At 39.9% G+C, this 22,812-nt stretch overlaps 3 protein-coding genes across 3 annotated transcripts; 2 read left to right on the plus strand and 1 right to left on the minus strand.

The window, feature by feature from the left end:
- Window positions 1-1,320: 1,320 nt before the first annotated feature.
- Window positions 1,321-5,079, plus strand: LOC306966818 (caspase a-like; the record flags this gene model as incomplete). The annotated part of the gene is made up of 5 exons (XM_079561634.1): window positions 1,321-1,359; window positions 1,439-1,615; window positions 1,690-1,924; window positions 2,142-2,273; window positions 5,060-5,079. The coding sequence occupies exons 2-5, from the start codon at window positions 1,553-1,555 to the stop codon at window positions 5,077-5,079; spliced, it is 450 nt and encodes a 149-aa protein (XP_079417760.1). The 5' UTR covers window positions 1,321-1,359; window positions 1,439-1,552.
- Window positions 5,080-11,202: 6,123 nt separating this feature from the next.
- kpna5 (karyopherin alpha 5 (importin alpha 6)) lies at window positions 11,203-22,741 on the minus strand. Its single transcript, XM_079561343.1, has 14 exons — window positions 22,604-22,741; window positions 21,457-21,590; window positions 21,131-21,229; window positions 20,845-20,944; window positions 20,655-20,749; window positions 19,533-19,664; window positions 19,366-19,454; window positions 19,018-19,117; window positions 18,762-18,925; window positions 18,555-18,633; window positions 14,987-15,112; window positions 14,631-14,758; window positions 13,617-13,795; window positions 11,203-12,160 (listed from the first exon to the last, which is right to left on the minus strand). Exons 2-14 carry the CDS (start codon window positions 21,583-21,585, stop codon window positions 11,973-11,975), a joined length of 1,608 nt encoding a protein of 535 aa, XP_079417469.1. The 5' UTR covers window positions 21,586-21,590; window positions 22,604-22,741; the 3' UTR covers window positions 11,203-11,972.
- On the plus strand, window positions 16,193-17,551 carry LOC306966713 (uncharacterized protein; the record flags this gene model as incomplete). Its single annotated transcript, XM_079561526.1, has 1 exon — window positions 16,193-17,551. One exon carries the CDS (start codon window positions 16,193-16,195, stop codon window positions 17,549-17,551), a length of 1,359 nt encoding a protein of 452 aa, XP_079417652.1.
- Window positions 22,742-22,812: the final 71 nt, after the last annotated feature.

The following is a 22,812-nucleotide window of genomic DNA, read 5'->3' on the forward strand; positions in this document are numbered from 1 at the left end:
ATAATTTTACATGTATAATAATGGTAATGAATTTATCCCAAAAAAGTGTTTGGTGGCGGTGGGGTGCTTGACAAATGACCGGCCCAATGGCCAATGAACTCTGAAAAATCTGGTACAGAAAACAATGTAATTGAATAATCCTGATCTCAGCCTTTGTATTTGTCCATTAAGAATGTTCTCAATTAACCAAGGAGCATTGAAACTCTCTTCATGTGAAATTTCATTGTGATCTGTTGGTTTAAAATAAACTTGAAACTTAAAACTTGAAATAAACTGGAAACCTTCCGGAATATAGATGTATGTAGATTACCTTGGTCATCTTTTGTGATATGTAAAGAAGGAAATTTACACTGTGAGAGTCTTATTCCAAATAGCAAATAAGAGATTTATCTACAATATCTACCACCTGCCAGTAGGTGTGCTCGCCCGGACATGCACAAGCGGAACAGGGAAGTACGGGGAGCGGGAAAAGACACGAACGCATATACAACTCAGAAAAATGACAGGTATGGATTATAATAAGAATGTGGTTATCATTGTACCTCATCGCCTCATTACTACTTCTTCAAAGACAGTCTGTATTCTATTTTGTTCTCTTTTATTAGCGGAGCTCGAGAAGTTGAGGATCGAATTTCTATTCTCAGTGACAGAGGAAGTCATCAACGAGCTTCTTTGCTACCTTTTAGTTAGAAGTGTTTTAGACACTGAGGAATATGACAGAATCATGAAGAAGACTGCTATCACTAACAAAGCAAAGGATCTTGTTGACACAGTGATGAGTAAAGGGGATGAGGACATCAACATATTGTGCGTTCACCTCAAAATAAAACACCCCAGTCTGTATGAACACATCCGTCAGGCCTGTCGCTCTGCTGCAGAACTAGGTAAGCCTGTTAATGTGCCTGCATAAACCTGCATTACTACTTCTTCAAAGACAGTCTGTATTCTATTTTGTTCTCTTTTATCAGCGGAGCTCAAGAAGTTGAGGGTCAAATTTGTAGTCTCAGTGACAGAGGAAGTCATCAACGAGCTTCTTTGCTACCTTTTAGTTAGAAGTGTTTTAGACACTGAGGAATATGACAGAATCATGAAGAAGACTGCTATCACTAACAAAGCAAGGGATCTTGTTGACACAGTGATTAGTAAAGGGGATGAGGACATCAACATATTGTGCGTTCACCTCAAAATAAAACACCCCAGTCTGTATGAACACATCCGTCAGGCCTGTCGCTCTGCTGCAGAACTAGGTAAGCCTGTTAATGTGCCTGCATAAACCTTTCCAAGTTAATATGCTTCCGTATCAAATAATGCTGTGTTGCAGCTGCACTGGACACAGCTGGATCATCCACATATGAGGATGTAAGTTCAAAGAATATTTTTGAAATGATATGGTTTTGTCATTTAAAACAGTGCTACATATTTTTTATTCTTTCTTTAGATCTATCCTGTGACCTCAGACTCAATAAAGAACCGTGTGGCTCTGCTTATCATTAATATTACCTTTGTGGATGAGAAATATAACAGGCGTGGAGCAGAGAAAGATGAGGAGAACATGGAGAAACTCCTCTGTACTCTTGGATATGAGGTGGTCAAACGCACAAACCTCACGGCCAAGGTATTTACTTGAAAGTGCATGGATTATAATAGAAAGCTATAATAATTTGGAGAAAATATATATATATTTTACAGGAAATGAATGATGCCTTGGTTGAATTTTCCAAGCATCCAAAGCTGAAACAGACGGACAGTGTGTTTGTGGTCATCTCGTCCCACGGCCTATACGGGGTTGTCCATGGTGTCAACCATAAACTTGATGAGCCAGATGAACTGAACGTCAACGACATTTACGAGAAGCTGAACACGAAGAACTGTCCTGCTCTGGTGAACAAACCTAAGATCATCATCATCCAGGCCTGCAGGGGAAGTAAGTGTCAATATAAATTTGATTTAAAGAGATACAGTATATTAAATAAAACTTGAGAGCTTTCTATCATGTTGGTCCATCATTTCTGTTGGCGACAGCTCTGAATTATTTTTGACTGTTGTTCAGCTGTAAATTACACATATTCAACGGTAATGGTAATTAGATATTCATATTTGTATGAAACGTTTACATTTTTTTAATGTGATTGTAATTTCAGGTGAAACAGGGTCTGTGCTTATGAGCAACAGTGTGGAGGCTGATGCAACTGCCATCAGAGACACCGAGCAGGATGATTTGCGGTACAGACATAAGGAAATGGACTTTGTCTGTCTCTACTCCTCTACTCCTCGTCAGTCAAGTTATAATCAACACATTAATTATGAATTACAATACACAAATAATTTAAAGTGAATTCTATGTTTACTGGAACAGATACTGTTTCACTCAGAAAAAAATCTGAAGGCTCTTTCCTCATCTGGTTTATTGTCGAAGTTTTCAAAACAAATTTACTCGAGGATCACATTGAGGAACTCTTCCGAAAGGTTTGTTGTGTTTACAGGTTACTTTTTTTTGTTACTTTTTTTTTTTCTATCAACTTTGAAATTGTAATAGAAATCTGGCAACACTTTATAACAACTCCACCATATTTAGCCTTAATAAATAATGAGTTAACACTTCACTAATGAATTGTTCATGATGAATTAAGTGTTTATTCATAATTTACAATGGCTAAATAAGGTGTAGTTACCATAAAGTGTTGTAATAGAAAACTTGCTCTTGCTCTGCAGGTCATGAAAAAATTCAAAGAAGCAAGTGATTTACCTAATCATTTAAAACAGATGCCAGCTAAAGACAGATGTACTTTTACCCAACATTTTTTCCTTTTTCCTAAAGATCTAAAACAGTGAGTACAACCTTCACATTTCAGCAAATTTCCTTTTGAATCTTTTCGATTTGGGCATATTTTACTTTATCGTAATAGAATTTAAAAAAAACAACAACAAAAAACATTGTAGATGTATAGATGTATTGAACATGTATAGTTCTGTTTTCTTATTGTGTTGCATGACATGTTTTTACAGATATTACCCCGTTGTTGATCAGCAAGATCAGTTTCCAGGTCCTTCTACCACAAGTTTGTTAGCACAATGAAATTCTGTCAAGCATTTATGCATTTTGAATGTTGTTCTTTTTAAGGATGTTAAATTCAGTACCATATTCTCCCTTTCTGATACTACCTTAGCCAATTGATTTTATTTGACCAAAGTTGTAGTGATAATTATTTGTAAATACATGTATATAAAAAAAATAAAACGTTGCATCTTGTAATTGAAAACAATCTGAATGTGTAATGAGGCAATGGAGAGAATATAATTTTCTTAAAAACAAACAGAATTTCTATGAAGATACTTGTTAGTTTAGTTTAGTTTAGTTTATTTATTTTTTGAGCAGTTTACATTTTTACAACATTCACATCCACATTATTCTGTTACAGGAGCTCAAAAAAAGCTTATATCGCCTACCCCGTAATCAATGTAATAAACATTTACATTTCCCGGTGATACTGCACAACCGTCTGTATCCAAAATAATAATTTAGGACTAGAAAAGTAGATTCCAGAGGCGGGTAGTACTCAATTACACTTACTCAAATGCATGAACTTGAGTAACTTTTAGAAGTAATTGTACTTCTTACAGTATTTTATCCATATAGTACTTTTAACTTTTCACTGTACTTTTGTGTGAATAATGAATCTGAGTTTATCATTCGAGCAACATCATACTATCCATTACCAGGTGCATGTACAGTCTCTGCATCACGCCTGTTTATGCTGCAATAGGAGGATATGAAGTTAATTTTTAATAGACAAACACAAACACCACTAGTGCCTGTACCTGTTTCTGAATCATCTTTTGTCATATTGCAAATACATTCTCAACCGTATGAATAGCAACTTTAACCTTACACTTTACAGTCTTGATGAAGAAACAACAATAACAAAACTTTCTTCTACTTTCCAAACTGGAGAAATGTACGGATTATATATCAGACTTGATCATAAACCGAACAAAGAAAAACAGCACAACTATATCAATCGTCTTGTTTCTGCAATGTTCACAGGAAGACAGTTACCAATGCCACTCCTTGCTGATAGTCACTAATCACAAATATGCAAATTAATTGGTATTCTGTGGTCCTGCTACTTCGCCTTTGTCACAACCATCTCCGCTGCCGTAGATTTTAGTTTGAGTATGTGTATGGTGTTTATATTTTTATTTTTAATTAAAAATATTTAATTATATATACACATAGTACACACATGCACACACATGCATAGGTTTTTATGTTAAAAATGTTTGCCCTGTTTAGTGTAATGCATTAAAAAGCCAGGGTGAAAGGTGGCCCATTGAGAGTGGTACATGACCCCAACCAAAAAGCCCCCACCCAGCTGCCCAATCTGTTGGAGACTGTCTCATCCTGTGCTGTACTGCAGTAGACGATGAGGTTAGCAATGATAATAGTAACAAGTAGCACCGCCATATACCTCAGTGATTGAATAATTTCCAAATTATCGTAAGAATTTAAAGCCCTTCATCGGCACTATATTGTAGTAAAACGTTTTCTTTATACTTTTTCTTGAATTTGTAAAGAGTTGGGCTCTACTTAAGATCTTTCTCCAACCCATTCCAGAGCCAGACCCCTTTCACAGAAACGCACACACTTTTTCTGGTTGAATGCACCATCTGCACTTTAAAGATCATACATCCTTTAAGATCATACCACCCCTTCCCCTACTTAAAATAGTTCTAAGCCTATAATGCTAAAGGAAGAACATGAGGCAGCGCGTATTTATACGAGGAAAAGAAGTGAGGCTGCCATAGTTTTATTTTTATAAGCAGCGCCTCGTCAGTGGCACTGTCTCATAGAGCAACAGCTTCACACAGGCAAGATGACCGTCTCGTTTCGTGCAATACTGTCCTTGTGCCAGGCGGAAGATCGACCCCAGAAGATACTAGTGGTATATTAGCCATACATTTCCCCCCCATATATTTTAAAAAGTAAAAAAAAAAAAGTTAAATTGTCTGCCACAGACAAAGTGCCTCACACAAGTGAAACTTTTTCTTTTTCTGCAAGGCCTGATTCTGCGCCTGTAAGGGTATCGGTCGCACAGCAGGAAAACCCCCTCAGACCTGGACTGAAACCAGGATAAAACCTGGGGAAAGTGAAGGGAGCTGCACGCGGCGAGTTGTAACCTGATCCTGTAGCGCTTAAGGCCAACAGCCTTTTGTTAGTGCAATATAATTATCTGATTCCACCGAAGCATTGATAATGAACTGGTTTAATATTATTCAAAATTATTATTAAAAATCAAGTGTAAACCAAGAGTAACCTGCATTAAGAAGGTGCAATAAGAAGGAGGACTTATTGTAACTTCATCCCTGTCCATTGTCAAACTGGAAACTTTTTCTTCCAGCAATCATGTCATGAAATTCTCAGGAATGTTAAGACAGCTATGACTCAGAGCAGATGGATTACTCTGTACTTGACAGTGAGGTCACTGCTTGAGTTTAAAGAATGTATATTTTCTGTAAGAAAAATAGACTGACCAACAACACACATGTTTATATTTTGATGAACAAAGACATGGCTTCTTGTTTTAGATTCAACTGCTCTGAAGGAAGCAGGTCATATTTTTTTCTTTTTCTGGTAAAAACTTGCTTGAAATGCCTAATATTTATGTTAAGGAAAAAAAATCAATGTGTTCATTTGGACCAAACCATGAGCGTCAAAACATTTAATGAATCAGTAATTTTATTAAATATATCTGCTCCTTTGATACATCAGGAATATTCTGACATTTGAGGCATCCTTCACTTTTTATCTCAAACCACTCAGATCTTTCCATAATCAGACGCTGAAGAGGATCTCATACAGAAATCCCCTTGTTATATCATCACTGTAATACTCTCAGTAAATATAAAATACTCACTTTAGACTATTGAAATTCAATATACAAATCTAAGAACCCTCATCAAGAGTGTTATTTATATTCAGAGGTGGGTATAGTAGCCAAAATATTTACTCAAGTAAGAGTAAAAAGTAGTGACCCAAATAATTACTAGGCTGACCAGCTGACACAGTTTTGAGTACTTTGTCCCACACCCCAATAGATTTATCGAAAACCACTGATGTGTCTGTTTCACTCAGTCCCTGTACCAGTTGTTTTGGTTACTATAGTCCTCAAAATAACTGGAAAATGAATGTTTTGGCCCATGGGAATATTAGTTACCAAGTAAAAAAACAAGGGTTGTGGTTTCAGGATAATCTGATAAATGTGTCATATTTTGAATGATTCTAGTGAAGCTAATGTTAATAATTGTTGTAATGTTGTAATTGTAATGTGTGTTTTCATGCTGTGTGCACCTGCCCTGTGTGCTAACTATCAGGGAATCATATTTATGGGGAAATTAGGCAAAATGCTCTTATGACTCTGCTCTCCACTACGCTGCCGTGTGCTGGGCCCCGGGCCGCACAGAGCGGGACAAGAACAGACTGAACAAGCTGGTCAGGAGGGCTAGCTCCGTCCTGGGGCCCCCTGAACTCTGTGGAGGACGTGAGGGACAGGATGGTGTTAGCAAAGCTCACCTCCATCATGGACAACACCTCCCACCCACTGCACGGCACTGTAGAGGAGCTGAGCAGCTCTTTCAGTGGCAGACTGACACACCCTCAGTGCACCCTCACTTTATCAACCACTTGCACTATGATGTACACCTGCACTGCTAATACTGACTTTAACATTTTGTGTTATAGTCTGTTTACTTAATTATTTACTGTTTGTCCCCACAAAGTCCTTGGTAGTCACTGTGCACAAGATATCACTATTTACTATTTAATTGTTTTTCTTCTCACATTTCCTGCCTATTTGCTCACCCTGAGTGTTTCTAAGAGCTGAATGTAGCAAGTAAATGTCTCCATTGTGAGATCAATAAAGGCTTTCTTATCTTATCTTAGTTGTGATATTCAACTAACTGAAAGAAAGGCCAACCTCAGCCTAATGTACACGGAAAAGCACAAAAAAACAAACCAAAGTAAATTAAACAGTAAGATCACTCTTGCTTTACACCTTCTCTGCCCTCCTCTCACCTGTTTACTCGAGCTACTCTTGCATCACTGGCAAAGACACATTCCTTTGCTCAAGAGTCAGTTTAAAACAATAGACCTCATGTTTTTTTTTAGATTTAAAAACAACACAAAGTCTATTCATAAAAATTTCCCCAAACCCAGTCAGACCACATGCTCAGACAGTGAATCTTCAACCAGGGAGAAGAGAAAACTGATAGTTTTCCTCAGTAGTGTGACACATCACCATACATCTCTCGAAAACAAAATACTTTAACCTCCACCTGTATAAATACTATAGGCCAGGGGTAGGTAAGTTTTCTTGGTGGAGGGCCAATTTTCTTCATTGTCAAAAGACCAAGGGCAGAACCCCCAATTGTTGCCAGTTGTATGTCATGTATGATTTAAGTGGGTCTGCTCAGAAATGTTGACTGTATGTTTCATATTTCTGAGCCTTAACCAGTTTGGCTTTACCCAAATCTTAAAGGGATATTTCAGGATTTTTGACATAGGGCCTCATTTCCTAGTTATCCAGAGTGTTGTTGTTAAATTCATGCATTTGAAGAGCTTAGTGGCGCTAGGCTAATCCAAGGCTAGTGCATTTCTATGGTATCAGCTAGCCTGCATTAAAAACAGTGTGACCCGCTCCACACAGCCCCAGAGGCAAATCACTTATAACACCAGACTAACCATATAAATGTCTGTGTAGATAGAATAATTTTAACCATTTTGCAATAAAAATAACTGTGTTTTTACAACCAGCTTCGTGGTTGTATAAGCTATGCAGCGGCGGAGGGATCTGCTAGAAAATAGTCCCTCAAAATGTGATCATTCATGTGATGCAAGGTCAGTTTTATTCCAAAAATTATTCTATCGACACAGACATTTATATGGTTAGTCTGGGGTTATAAGTGATTTGCCTCAGCTGCACTGTGGAGCAGGTCACACTGTTTTTAATGCAGGCTAGCTGATACCATAGACATGCACTAGCCTTGCACTAGCCTAGCGCCACGAATCTCTTCAAATATAAGAACTGCATGAATTTAAGAAAAACACATCTCCAGAAATCAGCAACACTCTGGATAACTAGGAAATGAGGCCCTATGTCAAAAATCCTGAAATATCCCTTTAAAGCTTCTGGACTGGAGTTCACAGCCTATAGGCCAGGCCAGCCCAATTTGAAAGCTAAGAACTGATCATAACTTTAGTCGTGTTGGTGCCACAATTTTTCCACATTTTTAGCATCTTATCATAGATTTTTACATTTTTTTCTGTTCCTTTTTTGTCACTTATTTGTGGCGTTTTCATCCTCGTTTTCGTTGATATAATAACACTTTTTTCCCCCTAAGTTTTTAGATTTGGTTAAAGCCAAACTGGGGAAAATGTGCTTGGTTCAGGTGGGGTTAAGAGGTTATTAACAGGCCTTTAATCTCCGATTTGAGTAAAGGTATTTCTCAAAATGGTCTTGAGGGCCTGAGCTTCTATGCTGGAGGGCCGGATTCGGTATAGGCCTTTAGAACGCTGTGATGTCACCTGAAACCATCAACAGTGTAAAAGACCAGCTCTTAAACACCAGAGAAATGATAGAATACTGGGCATAAAACAAATCACTACTTGCCGCGTGTTTATATACAACAATCTCATTTATTTGTTACAAGAGACAATTGAAAATAATTTATAGATTCACGTTTCTAATAAATCAAAACATAGAAATCACTGCATCTTGTAACAGACTTCGCCCTGATACGAATTCAACAAAAACAAAAAGAAGCAGCAAAATCAACACGACCAACGCGAAAGATTTGACAAAGAGCACTTCACACCAGCGCAGAAACGTGTCGCTTTATTCACATTTTTCACATCGCGGAGCCTCACGTATGGGGCGAAATGTCTTGAAATTTTCATTTATTGAGAATATAAAGAATGATTCTAAATTGCCAGGTCGCGGTCCAGGGCCAGTTCATTATTTATCGGACATTTTATTAGATTGTAGTAGCATGACCAACAAATTGAATAAGAAAAGATACATAAATTAATTAAATAAGTTAAATTAGGAATGATGAAACCTCTTGGATGAGAACAAAAAAATAATAATTTGGCGCTTTTAATTTGATACAGGTTAACAGTTCAGAAATGTGTATGGAAGTCCCGCCCTTTGCTGATCTCAGTAACCAATCAGAATCCCTGATGCCGTAACTTTGACCAATGAGACCGTCAATCATCTGCACAGGAGACGAGGAGGGGCTTTCAGGTCCAATCAGGAGGGAGCTTGATTGTGCGCTTTAAAATATCTCCCTCTCTCCTCATTTTGCAATCTTACAGACGATCACTTTAACGACAAAGTACTTTTTCTTGGGATTTTGGTGATTTGTCAGCCAGGCCTGCCAGAAAACACGCTTCTCCTATTCTTTACAAAGACGTGCATCTGGGATCATTGGGTGATTTCTTTGAATTCCGGATGGCCGTGATTGACAAGGGTATTAACCAATCAGAAAAGCCGGATCTGATACAATAATCGACCAGAAATTGAAGGAAACAAGGAGTCATTAGCAACTCGGGTCAGATTTTAACCTCTTAAAGGAACAGGCCACCGTTTTTACATACTGAGATATGCTGTTACCTCACTTTAGCCGAGTTAATATATCCCCGTCTGGTCTTTGTCCGTGCGCTTTGTCACGCAAACGGAGCACATACGCAGCCTCTCCCATATGTCACATAGCTCCGAAAAAGCTCACGATAGAAGCTACCAAGCTCTTCCACGTGTTCCCTATTTAAATAAAGTTACGTGAAGTGTTTTCATGCGAAGTATATTTACACAGAAATGTATCATGTTGATTTTATAAGCAAATAAAAAGGGGGACTATATTGTGAGGCGTAATGATACGAGGAGCGACGAAAACGTCCGCGCAGTAACTCCTAAAGACTTCCCCCGCTCACTTCCGTCAATAACCTTTAGGAGTTACTGCGCGGACATTTTGCTCCTCGTATCATTACGCCTCACAATATAGTCCCCCTTTTTATCTGCTTATAAAATCGACATGCTACATTTCTGTGTAAATATACTTCGCGTAACTTTATTTAAATAGGGAACACGTGGAAGAGCTTGGTAGCTTCTATCGTGAGCTTTTTTGGAGCTATGCGACATGTGGGAGAGGCTGCGTATGTGCTCCGTTTGTCTGGCAGAGCGCACGGACAAAGACCAGACGGGGATATATTAACTCGACTAAAGTGAGGTAAGAACATATCTCAGTATGTAAAAACGGTGGCCTATTCCTTTAAAAGGAACAGGCCACCGTTTTTCCACACTGAGATATGTTCTTACCTGAGCTTAGACGAGTTGATGCCTACCTTTCTAGTCTTTGTGTGTGCCCTCAGTCATGCACAAAGACCAAAGATGTTGTTAGCCTTTAGCTTCTCCCAATGTATTCCAATAGCTCCCAAAGTTGGAAGCTACCACGCTCTTCCACAGGCACGCACAAACACCAGACAGGTACGCATCAACTCGTCTAAACTCAGGTAAGAACATATCACAGTGTGGAAGACCTGTGTTCCGTCAGTCACGCAAAACGACCGAAGATGTTGTTAGCATTTGGCCTCTCCCAGTGTATTCCTATAGCTCCAAACGGGGGTCAAGTTCGAAGCGTCCAGGCTCTTCTCATCTAAGCCCGGTTAAGAACATATCTCAGTATGGAAAAAACGGTGGCCTGTTCCTTTAACCCCCACCTCCAGTTCCGTTTTACCCAAATCTAAAAGCTAATAAACTGGAGCCTATAGGCCAGAGTATCATTTAACAGCCAAGACCTACAGAAAAACTAATTTAAACTGATCTTTTAATAGGCAAGAAAATCCTCTTAGAGAAGATTAATCATCAGCATCTACACAGGTACATTCAAGGATATATTAAATTCCGTCTTCCAAGCAAAATTCCAGACAGTTCTGCTTTTTGAACGGATATAACAAGCAGGAGAGAGCGTCTGGCCAGGCAGATTTACAAATCACTTTTAATTCACTGTATCAATGAAGGAAATCTATTGTTCACTCGATAATCATCAAGTATTTTATCGCAATTGCATCAGACAACCCTTAAGTGCGAATGTGGATTTTAAATACAGGAGTGTGGCGCCCTCATGTGGACACTAGGAGTTTCCCAGGAGTTTTCTTTTGGTGTGAAATGGTCTGTGTTTAAATCGCATGCGAGTCTACATCGTCCAAGTTCCTCTAGACGAAGCCGAGGGAGCGGAATAAACGAGGAAAACAAAAGAAATAAACTGGAGCAATAAATAAAGAAGTCCCCTCCAAGCATGGACCGATCGCCAACACACAAAGAGATTCTCCTCGGCTTTGGGAGTGAGACGCATGATCCGCGTGGTTCTCGGCAGTCCTTTGGCTGGTTTAGTCCTGGTTTAAGTCCCGCTGTAGTCCTGAATCAGTCGCGGTTTTGTCAAGTCACAGCATAGTCTTGGCTCGGTCCAAATTTCGGCCCAACTTTAAGCCCAATATCTTCTGAAGTGGTGCGTGGCTTTGACCTGAATCAGGGTCAGTAGATTCTTGAAAAGTCGCTCAATTTTTGTATATTGCATCTTTCAATCCATCACATTTTGCCTTCCAGACGACTTGAAGAGGTAGATTCACATTCGAGAAACGGCCGCGACGTTTAGACGAACCACATCGCGAGAAGTGGTGAAAACTTAAATCTTTTGTGTCTTTTTTTTTTTTTTTAAATGACAAAACCATTCAGTCCGGTTTAGAGTCTCAAATTTCGGGCTCATTTCTTGCTCCCACATTGTCTTTCACTTTCAAATTGTCTGCGTCAAGGCATAGTGAGTCTGAGAGGGGGGGGTGGGGCCAAGGTAGAGCGCAGCAAACGGGATTTTTCGAGCCATCCAGGAGCGGCATTCGTGGGCTTGGTTGTGGGAGTTGTCTGTTAAAGTTGGAATCCCTCCATGGGGCCCTCTTGCTGCTGGAACAGGAATTGCGCCTGGTTCTGGTCGACCTGCGGGGCCAAGTTCGAGTCCTCCTCCTCGGCGCCGAAGTATCGCTCGATCAGGTCAAAGGCTTTCTGGTAGATCTCCTGGTTTTCGTGGCTTTGGAGGAACTCGATCTTGTCCAGGCCTAAAGAGAAGATGCAAGAATTAGGATTAGCAAATTTAAAGATGTGCGTGTGGGTGTGGACCAGAGTGATGAAATATAAATAAGCAAATTGCCACACATATCATTAAAAGCCATTTTTCTGGGGGATATGTGCAAAATGGACTCGTTCAGGCTTTTATCCATATAACAATGTTGTTCTTTCAACACGAACATACCTGGAGATGTTGTGATTTGAACCAATCATGCATGTTCATAACTTTATACATTTATTATTTGATAGGGACAATGCACATTAATGACCATCTGCATTGAAACAACAATGACCGATGTAAACATGTCGGATTATAGCCACAAGGGTCATTTAAATCTATAGTAATCTTTCAATATTTTGCGGAAATGATCCAAAGTGCCACAGATAGTCCCCGTCAGAGGCTCCGCTAGAACCTCTTGCCATATACTTTGGACAGGTGGGTCCTCAAATGTTGGCCATTAGGAAGAATTTCCAGACAGAAAGAGAATTTACATTTACTCAGACAGAGTAATGAAAGATAATGAAAGTTAAGTGAAGTTAAGTCGTGCTTCATTGGAACATTCTGATGCTATTAATGTATGAAATGTATCAACATCTGTGATGTAGGTATGTAGCCTCAATTTTTAAATTGTTTTATGTTTTACAATTGTTGTTGGCATTATACACCTTGCCCAGGGACAATAGTTGAAACCTAGCTTTGCATGCAATGTTCATTAATGTGTACTGTCCCTGTCAAATAAAATTCTTCTCTGTAGAGAAATTAGTTCTCTGCATTTGACCCATCCTCAATGTCGCTGGGCGACCTGTAGGAGCAGTGAGCTGCCACAATGAGCTGGTGCTCGGGGACCCGTCTCCAGATGTGGAGCCAGGCTGGTGGTCAGAAACACCTGGCTGGAAGATTAATCTATTGCACATGTTTATAGCCTTGGTGTGCCTTCAACCTTTTTCAGTAAAGAAGAAAAAACACAAGTAAAGCAGAGGGCGCTATTGCCGGTTTTTGCACAAGCAGCACAGAACAGCCCTTCCCTTTATGACCACAGTCGCCAGAGGTATGGGTGGTTACTGTTGGACATGGTGAGTTCAAACGTGAAATTTACGAGATTTAAAGTTTTTTTTTATATGTATATGGTCCAGACTAAGACACCACAGAAACCCTACATTCATCTTACAGGACTTTGGAAATATTTTGTTTATAAAATGTGCTTAAAAATAAATGAAATTAATTTGTAGATGTGTTTGTCGTAGTAGGGGCGTAATTTCAAATAAAATTGTATGAAAAATCTGGATAAATCAATACGAGAAAAACAAATCCAGTACTACGGGCCTGGTGTTGTATAATTACTTACATGTTAAAAACTTAACTTAGGATGTAAATACTTCACTGGAGGAGACTTATACACCGGCTAACGGCAAATTGCTCATGGGGAGTAAGGTAAACTTGTGTACCGTAAGCCTCCTCGATGAGAGCGCAGTACGGGTTGATGCCAGAGCCGTTCTTCTTAGCTTCCTTTTCTCCGAGTCTCAGGATGTTTTCAAGTCCGCTCAGAGAAACCTGCACAATCTTCGAATCCATCACCGTCAGCAGGTCACACAGCGGCTTGATCACGTTCAAAGAAACCAAGTATCTGTGAATGGAACAATAAAGACAGCCCTGGTTTAGAACTGGCTCTCCATATTTTCACTGAGTGTTGATTAAATGGAATCTTATTTGTATAGTGCTTCTTACATGATAGAACCCAAAATGCATTACAAAGCCATTTTTTGTAATTCATTCCATATGCAGTGGTAGTAAGAACAAGGCCCAATCTCAATTCCCTTTTCTGCCCCTTGCCCTCACCCTCACTCTTTCCATACACCTTGAAACCGAGGGCTAAGGGCGAGGGTTGAAAAGACCGCCCTAAGAAATGGGACAGCCCTCCATTTGACTGCATTTTACAACTACCACAGATGATTAAGGTGATGCGAGTTTGGAATGGAGTCTTATTTGTAAATATATTTTTAATCAATTAGAAGCAAGAATTAGAAGCTCTATAGCATGTTTCTACAGAAGTTCATTAGAGCACAGCGGCACGGGGAGACAGCGGGCGCAGCAGCGAGGCACTGATCCCCGTGTCATGTCAATAGCGACGCATCGAAAGTTTGGAAAGGAACTCCAAAGTCAGCCAATACAGTGCAAATAAATGGAGCGTTCACAGCAGTAAAGCTAGAACTGGACACATTAAATGCAATGGACTGTTTTAATTGTTGCTGTTTTAATTGTTGCACAAAGTGAATAAAGTCACGAACGAAGAGTTCAGCAACTTTATAAATGTTGTAAGAGTGTGTATTGGTGATGTTTGTGAATTCATTCGCAGCTTATTTCTGTGTTTTGTCAAACTCCTCCTACCCCTTCGTCTGTAGTGTTTGAGGGCTTCTTAATATTACTCCTGCCTCAGTCCTGTTTTAGTCCTGGTCACAAACCTGATTTGAACCGCGGTGCCTCCGGACGTGGCGTTGGTGATGGCCCACGCTGCCTCTTTCCTCGTCCTGAACTCGGCCTTTTGAAGGATCTCGATCAACACCGGGAAGATGTTTGCATCTATCACATTCTAAAACAAACAAAATAGACTTAAGTTACCATGTCTGCAGTGGTCATCAAGTTCTTTGAATGTGGTTGAGTCTGGATTTAAACCCGTTTTAGACATCCGACCTGGTTTCGGTCTAAATCAACACACTTGTTTTACATCATCACTTTTTACCAATATCAATATTTCTATAAGAAATGCTTTAGTCCTTGTTAAGTCCTGAGAGAGACTTGGTTTAGTCCTGGGGGTTACCTGTATCTGGGCCTTGTTGCCGGCGGTGATGTTGGACACAGTCCAACACGCCTCCTTCTTTATAGACTCTTTGGGGCTGCTGAGGAGGTGCAGCAGACAGGGCAGAGCAGAGCAGTTCAAAATCACCTACAGAAGATAGAAACAAAAGATAAATAATCACTTCATTGACTTGTCTAATTAAAATGTTTGAAGCAGAACTCAGTGACTTTTTTTTCCTGTGACTGTGCAAATGTCCTGTCGTCTCACTCTCTGCGTTTCAGCTCAAAGCATCATTATAAAAACATGACCAATTTGAACCACTGTAGGTCAGTCACGAACAAAATGTGTGTGTTCATTAGCAAATATTCTGGTAATAATGTGCCCTCTCCCTTCCCCCAAAAAACATTCATGAGGTCATTTGTCTGATGCAATCTGTGACGGGCCTTTTATTGTTTTTTGTTTTCATTCAGACTGGACCAGTGTGCTCCAGATGTCTGTATTCTTCTTCGTTATGAAAAAATAATAATAAAATTGATCAATGGAGATCAATATTTTATTACAATTATCATTATTGTGATTTATTTACTCCTCTAATCTTTATTAAAATGATACTCATCAAAAAAAAAAACTCAAATAGCAATCCAAGGTGTGTCACATTTCTGTGGCCTGGTAACCATCTTGAATAACCACCTGAAAACGGAAGAGACGACGCCAGGAGACGACGCCAGGCTTCAGCCAGACAACTGTCAGCCAGCAGCCAGGTAAGGGCTTTTAATTCAGCTACGCATTTTACCTCCTATGGACTAAATTAAATACAATCTTAGGTTGATGGGTGATCAAATGCAACAGCAAAGCACTTTTATGTTTTACCAAGACGAGTCCATTACAACAACCACAGATTTGTAAAGAATGTACAGCAATGCGGCAAAGAACCAGCTCTATGAAAAACTTCATGCTGATGCAAAACCCAAAAAACTTGAATAAAACCATTACTGGATTTGGTATACTACTACTGAGGCTGCAAAGTTTTATTTACAATTCAAAAATACTACATAATCTATCAGTAAAAACTCTGGAGAAATAATAGGATAACTTGAAACTAAATTGAAAATGTTTTCACACTGTTGCATTAGTCTTGGTTTACAAAAAAAACATAACATGGTTGTGATTTCAAGGCTATAAATAATTTACAACTACGCAATTTCATCTGATTTCCTCAACAGAAAAATGATATTTGAAGGATGCTCAGCTCAACAGGAGCTCCAATCAATCAATGACCTGAAGAAAATATCTTTTGGACAAACTGTACCAAAGCACAGCCTCCTGCTGCTGCACTGGTTTGCAAAAACTGTCAATATTGATCAGTGCAACATCATCACACTGACCTTTGATCCAAACACACGGTTTGGTTCTCATTACTACGGGGACTGTGAAGACGTGCTGCTTCCATTGCCCACAGGGTACCAATACTACACTGTAGGTAATCTTTATGCAAGCACCTCCCATGAGCTTCCTGCGTACATCCGACATCCCCGCGTCGAAGAGTACCAGGGACATAACAGTGACCGCATCGTATTCAGCGCTAAGAAGCAAAACTCAGGAGTCTACAGGATCAATCGAGTGTATCTCACTCAGCATCAAGGACTGTTATCAAAGTCCTACGATCAAGCAAACACCTATCAACTCTCCACCGAACTACTGAAACAGATTGGACAGTTTTCAAGTGTAAACCCAACATCGGAGTCGGAGCTGAAAGAGCTGAAAGACCGGTTCCACAGTGACATCAGCAACACCCAGATTGCGGATCTCAGAAACACATGGGGCAACCACTTGATTTGTCTTGGACTCATGCTGTTCATTGTGATAAATGAAAAATACTTGTTGACACCAGTTAACACATTTAATGCATTCAACACAAGGCGAAGTGGGTCAACAAGAGACACACTGCCAGGCTATGGGCAGGGTAATCGTTTAGATCCGAATAGTTTAAATAGTTCTGAGTTGACTGACGGCGACAGCAATGACGACAATTATGATAAACCAGTTAACCACCAACCATTTACCCGTTTCCTTGCCAAGCTAGTTGGTCTTGTTGTTATTGTTGTTATTTATGTTTTTGTTCTTAATTTAATTTTTTTGCCAGAGACAGTTCAAATAGCAGATTATGATGCATACCTTTCGGTGGTTGCAAAGCAGGGTAAAGCCTGCGCTCAGCTGCATGTGAAACAGCATTTTAGACACTGGGGTGAATTTCAATATTCATGGGTTGGGTTTTACATATTGTCTGAAAAAGCCACTAGACCACATAAATGGCAGGGGCAATGGGTGACCAAATTCGTACACTATGACAGTTATGGGGAATATCATGTCTTTGAGTACTGTTCAGACACGGATGCCGTTCCAGGGGTCAATGTACGGTTTATGAAGGACCACATGGAGATTGCGCGCGCTCCGAGCAGGCCATCCTTAGAGTTTATAGACACTTGTAGCAGGTTGTATATATACTTATATGTATACACAACAGACGCTATGGCAAAACTGAAGAAAAATGTTGAAAAAATTGCCAAACAACACAGGGCGCCCTGAACACTGTTGAGCATGAACAAAAAAGGAAGCAAACCAACCTGGTACTGACAGGGCTGCTGGGAGCCAGAAACTGACAAGCATTTTGTCAGGACAATAATGTAATGTAGTTAGGGTTGCAAAGGGGTGGAAAATGTCTGATTTCCAGGAATTGCACTAAAACTTAATAGGAACTTAAGCTCAAACATTTTTGGAATTTAAAGAATAATTAAAACTGTCAAATGCTTGAAAAACAGTATATTTTTGCTTTTTTTTGTTGAACCATTAGCAAACTAATGGTTACCTAACGCTGAGTCTGACACGGTGCTGTATTACACAGAACAAACCCAAATCATAGAATAATCACTACACACGGACACAGGCACAGACTCTTAAAACAATACATATGTAATACTGCACACAGGTGAATATAAGCAAGTTGGATACAAAAATGGAATGAGTCTATTCCATCTTTAAAAGCTCTTCTTTGTATTGGGCACAACCTAAAACACCGTCCTCTTCAAATACTGGTGTCAGAACCGGCAAAAATGATTTCTTAGAGATTTTTCATCTCTCCTTTGATTCAAAATTCCCACAATTTTGCAACCCTAAATGTAGTACAGCTGGGGCAACCTTTTATTTGGTGATATAATGTTGATTGATATATTCATTTAGATTCATATTCATATAAATCATATATCCCCTTTCTTGGTTTCTTGACCTTGGCTATACATTTTATATGTAAATGTGCATTTTTCATGGCTGTCATCTGGGCTGGGGACAATTATTTTTAGCACTTATTTGCATTTCAATGTATAATAGAGATCTGCATAGGTTACTGCCTCTCCTGTCTTGTCACTGATTTGATTTCTGGTACTGATTCCCCAAAAAGAAACTTCCCAACCAACGGTGCCATGACCTTTTGAAATCAATGGAGATTTTGGGTATCAAGGTTTTATAATGTCTTTTATAATTTATATTAAAATATATCTTTTATTTTATAAGATCTTTGGACAAACTTGATTACCTGTGTTTGAATGTCGTCTCCTGTTACAATGTTTCCCACAGCACGAAGAGCGGGAGAAACCACCTTGTAGTCGCTGTGCCTGCAAAATAAATCATTTACAAAAGTTAACACCTGTATTTATCGCATTAATTTATATACAATGATCAGCCATGGCATTAATGAATGGCTGATCATGACATTTTTGGAGACATTCATTATGTGTCTTACATGAGAAGCTCCACCAGGCGGCGACAAACCCCAGAGTCAATAACGGTTTGGATTTTTTCATTTGGACCATCAGAGAGATATGACAAGGCCCAACAGGCGTCGGCCAACACGTCCGGGTCACTGCTGAAGAGGAGGCGGGACAGGACGCTCAGGCACGGAGACACCTGCAACACACACAACAAGACGCCGGTCATTTCACTGTGACCCAAAAAAACAAAGTAAACGGAAGAAAAAAGAAAGTAGGAAAGAGAAGCACCTTGCTGAAATCTGGAGGTGGATTCTTTCCTCTGCAGAGATTAGACAGAGCCCAAACTGCATTCCTCGTCGTGGTCAAACGGGTCGATGTGTCCAAAAGCCTGTGGACAAGAAAGTCACATGTTTTTTTTATGTCTCGAATGTTTAATTAATTAATCAAATTTTGATCACGATTAACATTTTGGTCAGCCTAAATTGTCAACATGGTATATAATGGGCTGAACTGAACTGAAGTATTTCTTATGTAAATGCCTTGTACAGCCTCATTTTAATTTAAGTGCATGGATTTGATCTTCTCAAATCCTGGCAAAGTCTATAAACGTCTACCTCAGCCTTAAAAGCTACTCACTGCTGCAGGGAGGGCAGGATCCCGCAGTCGAGCACGTAGTCTCTGCACTCAGCGTTGTCTCCTGCGATGTTCCCCAGAGCCCACACGGCCTGCAAGGCAAAAACAATGATGTAAGTATAGTTTACACTCACAGGGGCTCAAATCAAGCAGAATACTGTGGTCCTCACCTGCTCCTGGACGTCCTCATACTTGGAGTTGAGCAGCTGGATGAAGATGGGGACAGCGCCGGTCTCGATCACCACTTTAGTGTGAAGGAAGGTCCCAGACGCGATGTTCGTGAGAGCCCACGCCGCCTCGAACTGAGAACACAGAAAAGCAGTCTTATTTAAACAGAAAAACAGAGGCAGAGGCTTCATAAAGGCAAAAGAGCACGCACTGAAGGCAATATAAGCACCAAAAGGCTCAGATCGAGTCAAGTGAAAGACTTTCTACTTCCACTCGCTCATGTGGAGATGGAATAGAGTATTTTTCTGGTCGATTCAGAAGAAATATCACACATTTTCAAAAACAAATGTGTGATAAAAATCATGCAGCTCAAGAAGACATAGATTTCCAGGATGGTGCTTAGTTTAAAAACATTATGCAGAATTTTCTAATATATATCTCATATTTCTTCAATTTGAAATAAAGGAAATGTATTGTTTTATGAATTCCAAAAAAAATGGCTCTTCATTCAATCAATAATAGTTATTCCAAGTAAATGAAGGGCTATGAGCACATTTTTCTGCAGACATTAAACAGAAGGTTTTCAAGGCATCAGACCCTCTTGAATAATTACTGAGAACATTTCCTTACCATGAGTTTGTCTCACCTGGCTCACTATCTGTTTCATTCACTCAATCAGTTGTCTGCTCTAAAGAAAAATCGGCCTGTGCGTCTTTGAGTCTGTAGTACGATGGTGCCTGTGTTTACACTACTCTGCTCTCTTGTATACCTTGTTGTTTCTCCGCTGCCGGGCCTCGTCATAAACAAAACATCTTCAACATAAAAACATGTGCATTTTGAATTATCACAAATGACTCAGAGCAGAGGAGTTCTTAAAATATGTATTACTTTTTAAGACCCTGTGGGAACCCTGACAGGAGACTAGATCAGCACAATTTCTTTCAAAGCTTAACACACCAGAATCCTGCACTTTCACGTGAACAAGTGGTATGTGCACAAGCGTCTGATAGAGCTAAAACAATGTTGGGGCAGCTAGCAGATATATCCACTGACAGTTTGAAAAATCAGGTAATACAGCTTTAATATTATCGTTAAAGGCTCAAATTTCTCTTTGATGCACCAACCTGCAGAGTGCAGTTCTCTGTTCTTTGGAGGAATTGCACAAAGCAGTTAACGACTCCCGGAGTGGAGATCACCTCATCGATGGGCGGGTTGGGCTCTAAAACAGAACAGTTTCCGATTATACGAGTCAGCTTTCTGTGGGTCACAGAGGCTCAATGTAAAACTGAGGGTCGGAGGCGGTTGTTCCCTCACCTTTGGACAGAAGCTTCCTGAACTTCTGAGTGGCAATGAGCTGCTGGTCCGGGTCCTCGGACAAAATCATCTGAACCATGTCGGGCGTGATCACACAGTCCTGCCGCACAAACACAGACAAAACACGGTCAATGCTGATGAAGACACAAGAAAAGCTTAAAACTCCCCATTAAATGCTCCTAATGGTGTTTAAATGGGCACTGTATGACTTGGCAATTGCAATGTTTGTTATGAATAAATCTTGCTGGCTGAATAATAAAACGGCAGCGTGTATGCAGAGTCTCACCCCGGCCATTGGGACTGTGGTGCTGATGTCCGGGTCCTGGATGGGACACTCAGACATCGAGTCATCGTTTGGGAGAGACACGTTCCTCCTTTTGTACAACTGGAAACACAACACGAAAACAGCTTTAATCATAGTTTGCAAAAAAAAAGAGAAAAGTATGTGCAATACAAGTTGAGCTTCCGTTAGACTTTCAAAACAAGTACAAACATTAATTTATTGTCTATATTGAAGGTTAACAATGAACATGCAGTAACAAACATGACCCACTATGCCAAAACAAACCAACACGCAGCCTTATCCATATGTGGGGTGATGCCGTTCGTTACCTGTTCCTCTCGCTTCTGTTTGCGGAGCTGGACGCCCTCCTCCTCTCTCCTCCGTCTCATCTCCTGCGGGTTCAGAGCGTTGTTCTTGTAGCTCTTCAGGCGGAAGCACTCTTTGCCTGGACTCGCCATTTTCACTAAAAATAAAATCACAAAGTGATTACAAGGGCTGAACAGTTATACAACATATACTGGGGGAAAATAAGTGTCAGAGAAAACATCCTGTGAACCCGTTTTCAAACGATGGGATTAAAAACTATTTTGATTCTGATACTAATATAATTGAGGAAAAATGCTTGGTAAATTGACATTTATTGACCATTTTCACGCTTCAGTGTTGTTTATTTGGACACTATCTTTGTCTGTTTCACGATTTGGAAATCAACAGTGCAACATTTATGCAGCCAAACTTGATTTAAAGCTATAACAGTGTTTAAAGGGTAGGTTTAAGCCACTGTTTCGACCTATTCCCCAAACCAAAACTGTTCCCGAGACAAATCAATTTAGATGATGTCCTCTTGTGAGCCCCAATCACGCTCTACTTAAAACACAAAATTGCCAATAGTCTAATATGATGTGATCTGATATGATGATGATATGTCAAATTTCACAGTCATTAATACACATATTAGTTGATTTATGGAAATATCAAGAATTAAGATCGGATTAAAGCAACGTGGTGTGGTGCAACATGGCGTAAATTTGTATTACTATTATTGTCACGACCAACAGAAGTGATGTATGTAACCTTGAAAAACAACGCATAAGAGAGCAAACCTGCGCTGCAATGTGTCCTTTGTCTTTGGAATGTAAAAGGTCCTAAAATAGTGGCAACAACTCGGACGTCCAGCTAAGGACTACCTCGCTGACAGCCGAAAACAAGCGGAAAATGTGCTTTCATTTGATAATAAACTGTGCACTCAGTATCTGGGAGCATGTAAACAGCACATCTGGAGATCTGGTAATATTTGATGGGCAAAAATTCTATTGTTTTAAATAGAGAGGTCGGTTGGCATTGACGTTAGCCCCGAAGCTAACACTGCGTTATGTCCACTTTCAACTAAAAATGCAAACTGAAAAGCGATCACCTCTGCGAATATTGTACTCATGTAGAATCAACGTGAATGCAGTATTATAAAATGTAACATACCTGGTGTGTGGAGGGTTGTTTCTGAGTGAATAACCTCTTCACGTCTCCCCGTTTTTGGGAGCAAAATGGCGACAGGCTAAAAGTTTCCAGGCGTCAACAGAGCTGAGCGCTTCCGCCAGCTGCAGCCGCCTGAGGGAGATCTGAGCAGGGCGACCTCTACTGGATCGGAGCGGAACAACAGCGGTACTGAAATAATATATTTATCTTTT

The sequence above is a fragment of the Gobius niger genome, assembly GCF_951799975.1.
Source record: "Gobius niger genome assembly, chromosome: 8".
NCBI classification, from domain to species: Eukaryota; Metazoa; Chordata; class Actinopteri; order Gobiiformes; family Gobiidae; genus Gobius; species Gobius niger.

Bases quoted from the DNA above. Each gene is read 5' to 3' on its own strand.
- kpna5 (XM_079561343.1), bottom strand. From the start codon at position 21,585: ATGGCGAGTCCAGGCAAAGAGTGCTTCCGCCTGAAGAGCTACAAGAAC. The intron at 19,455-19,532 runs GTGAGGACCACA...TTTGCCTTGCAG, and splicing joins ATGAGGACGTCCAGGAGCAG to GCCGTGTGGGCTCTGGGGAA. The intron at 13,796-14,630 runs GTTTGTGACCAG...TTCCATTCACAG, and splicing joins GGCACCGCGGTTCAAATCAG to ATACTTGGTTTCTTTGAACG.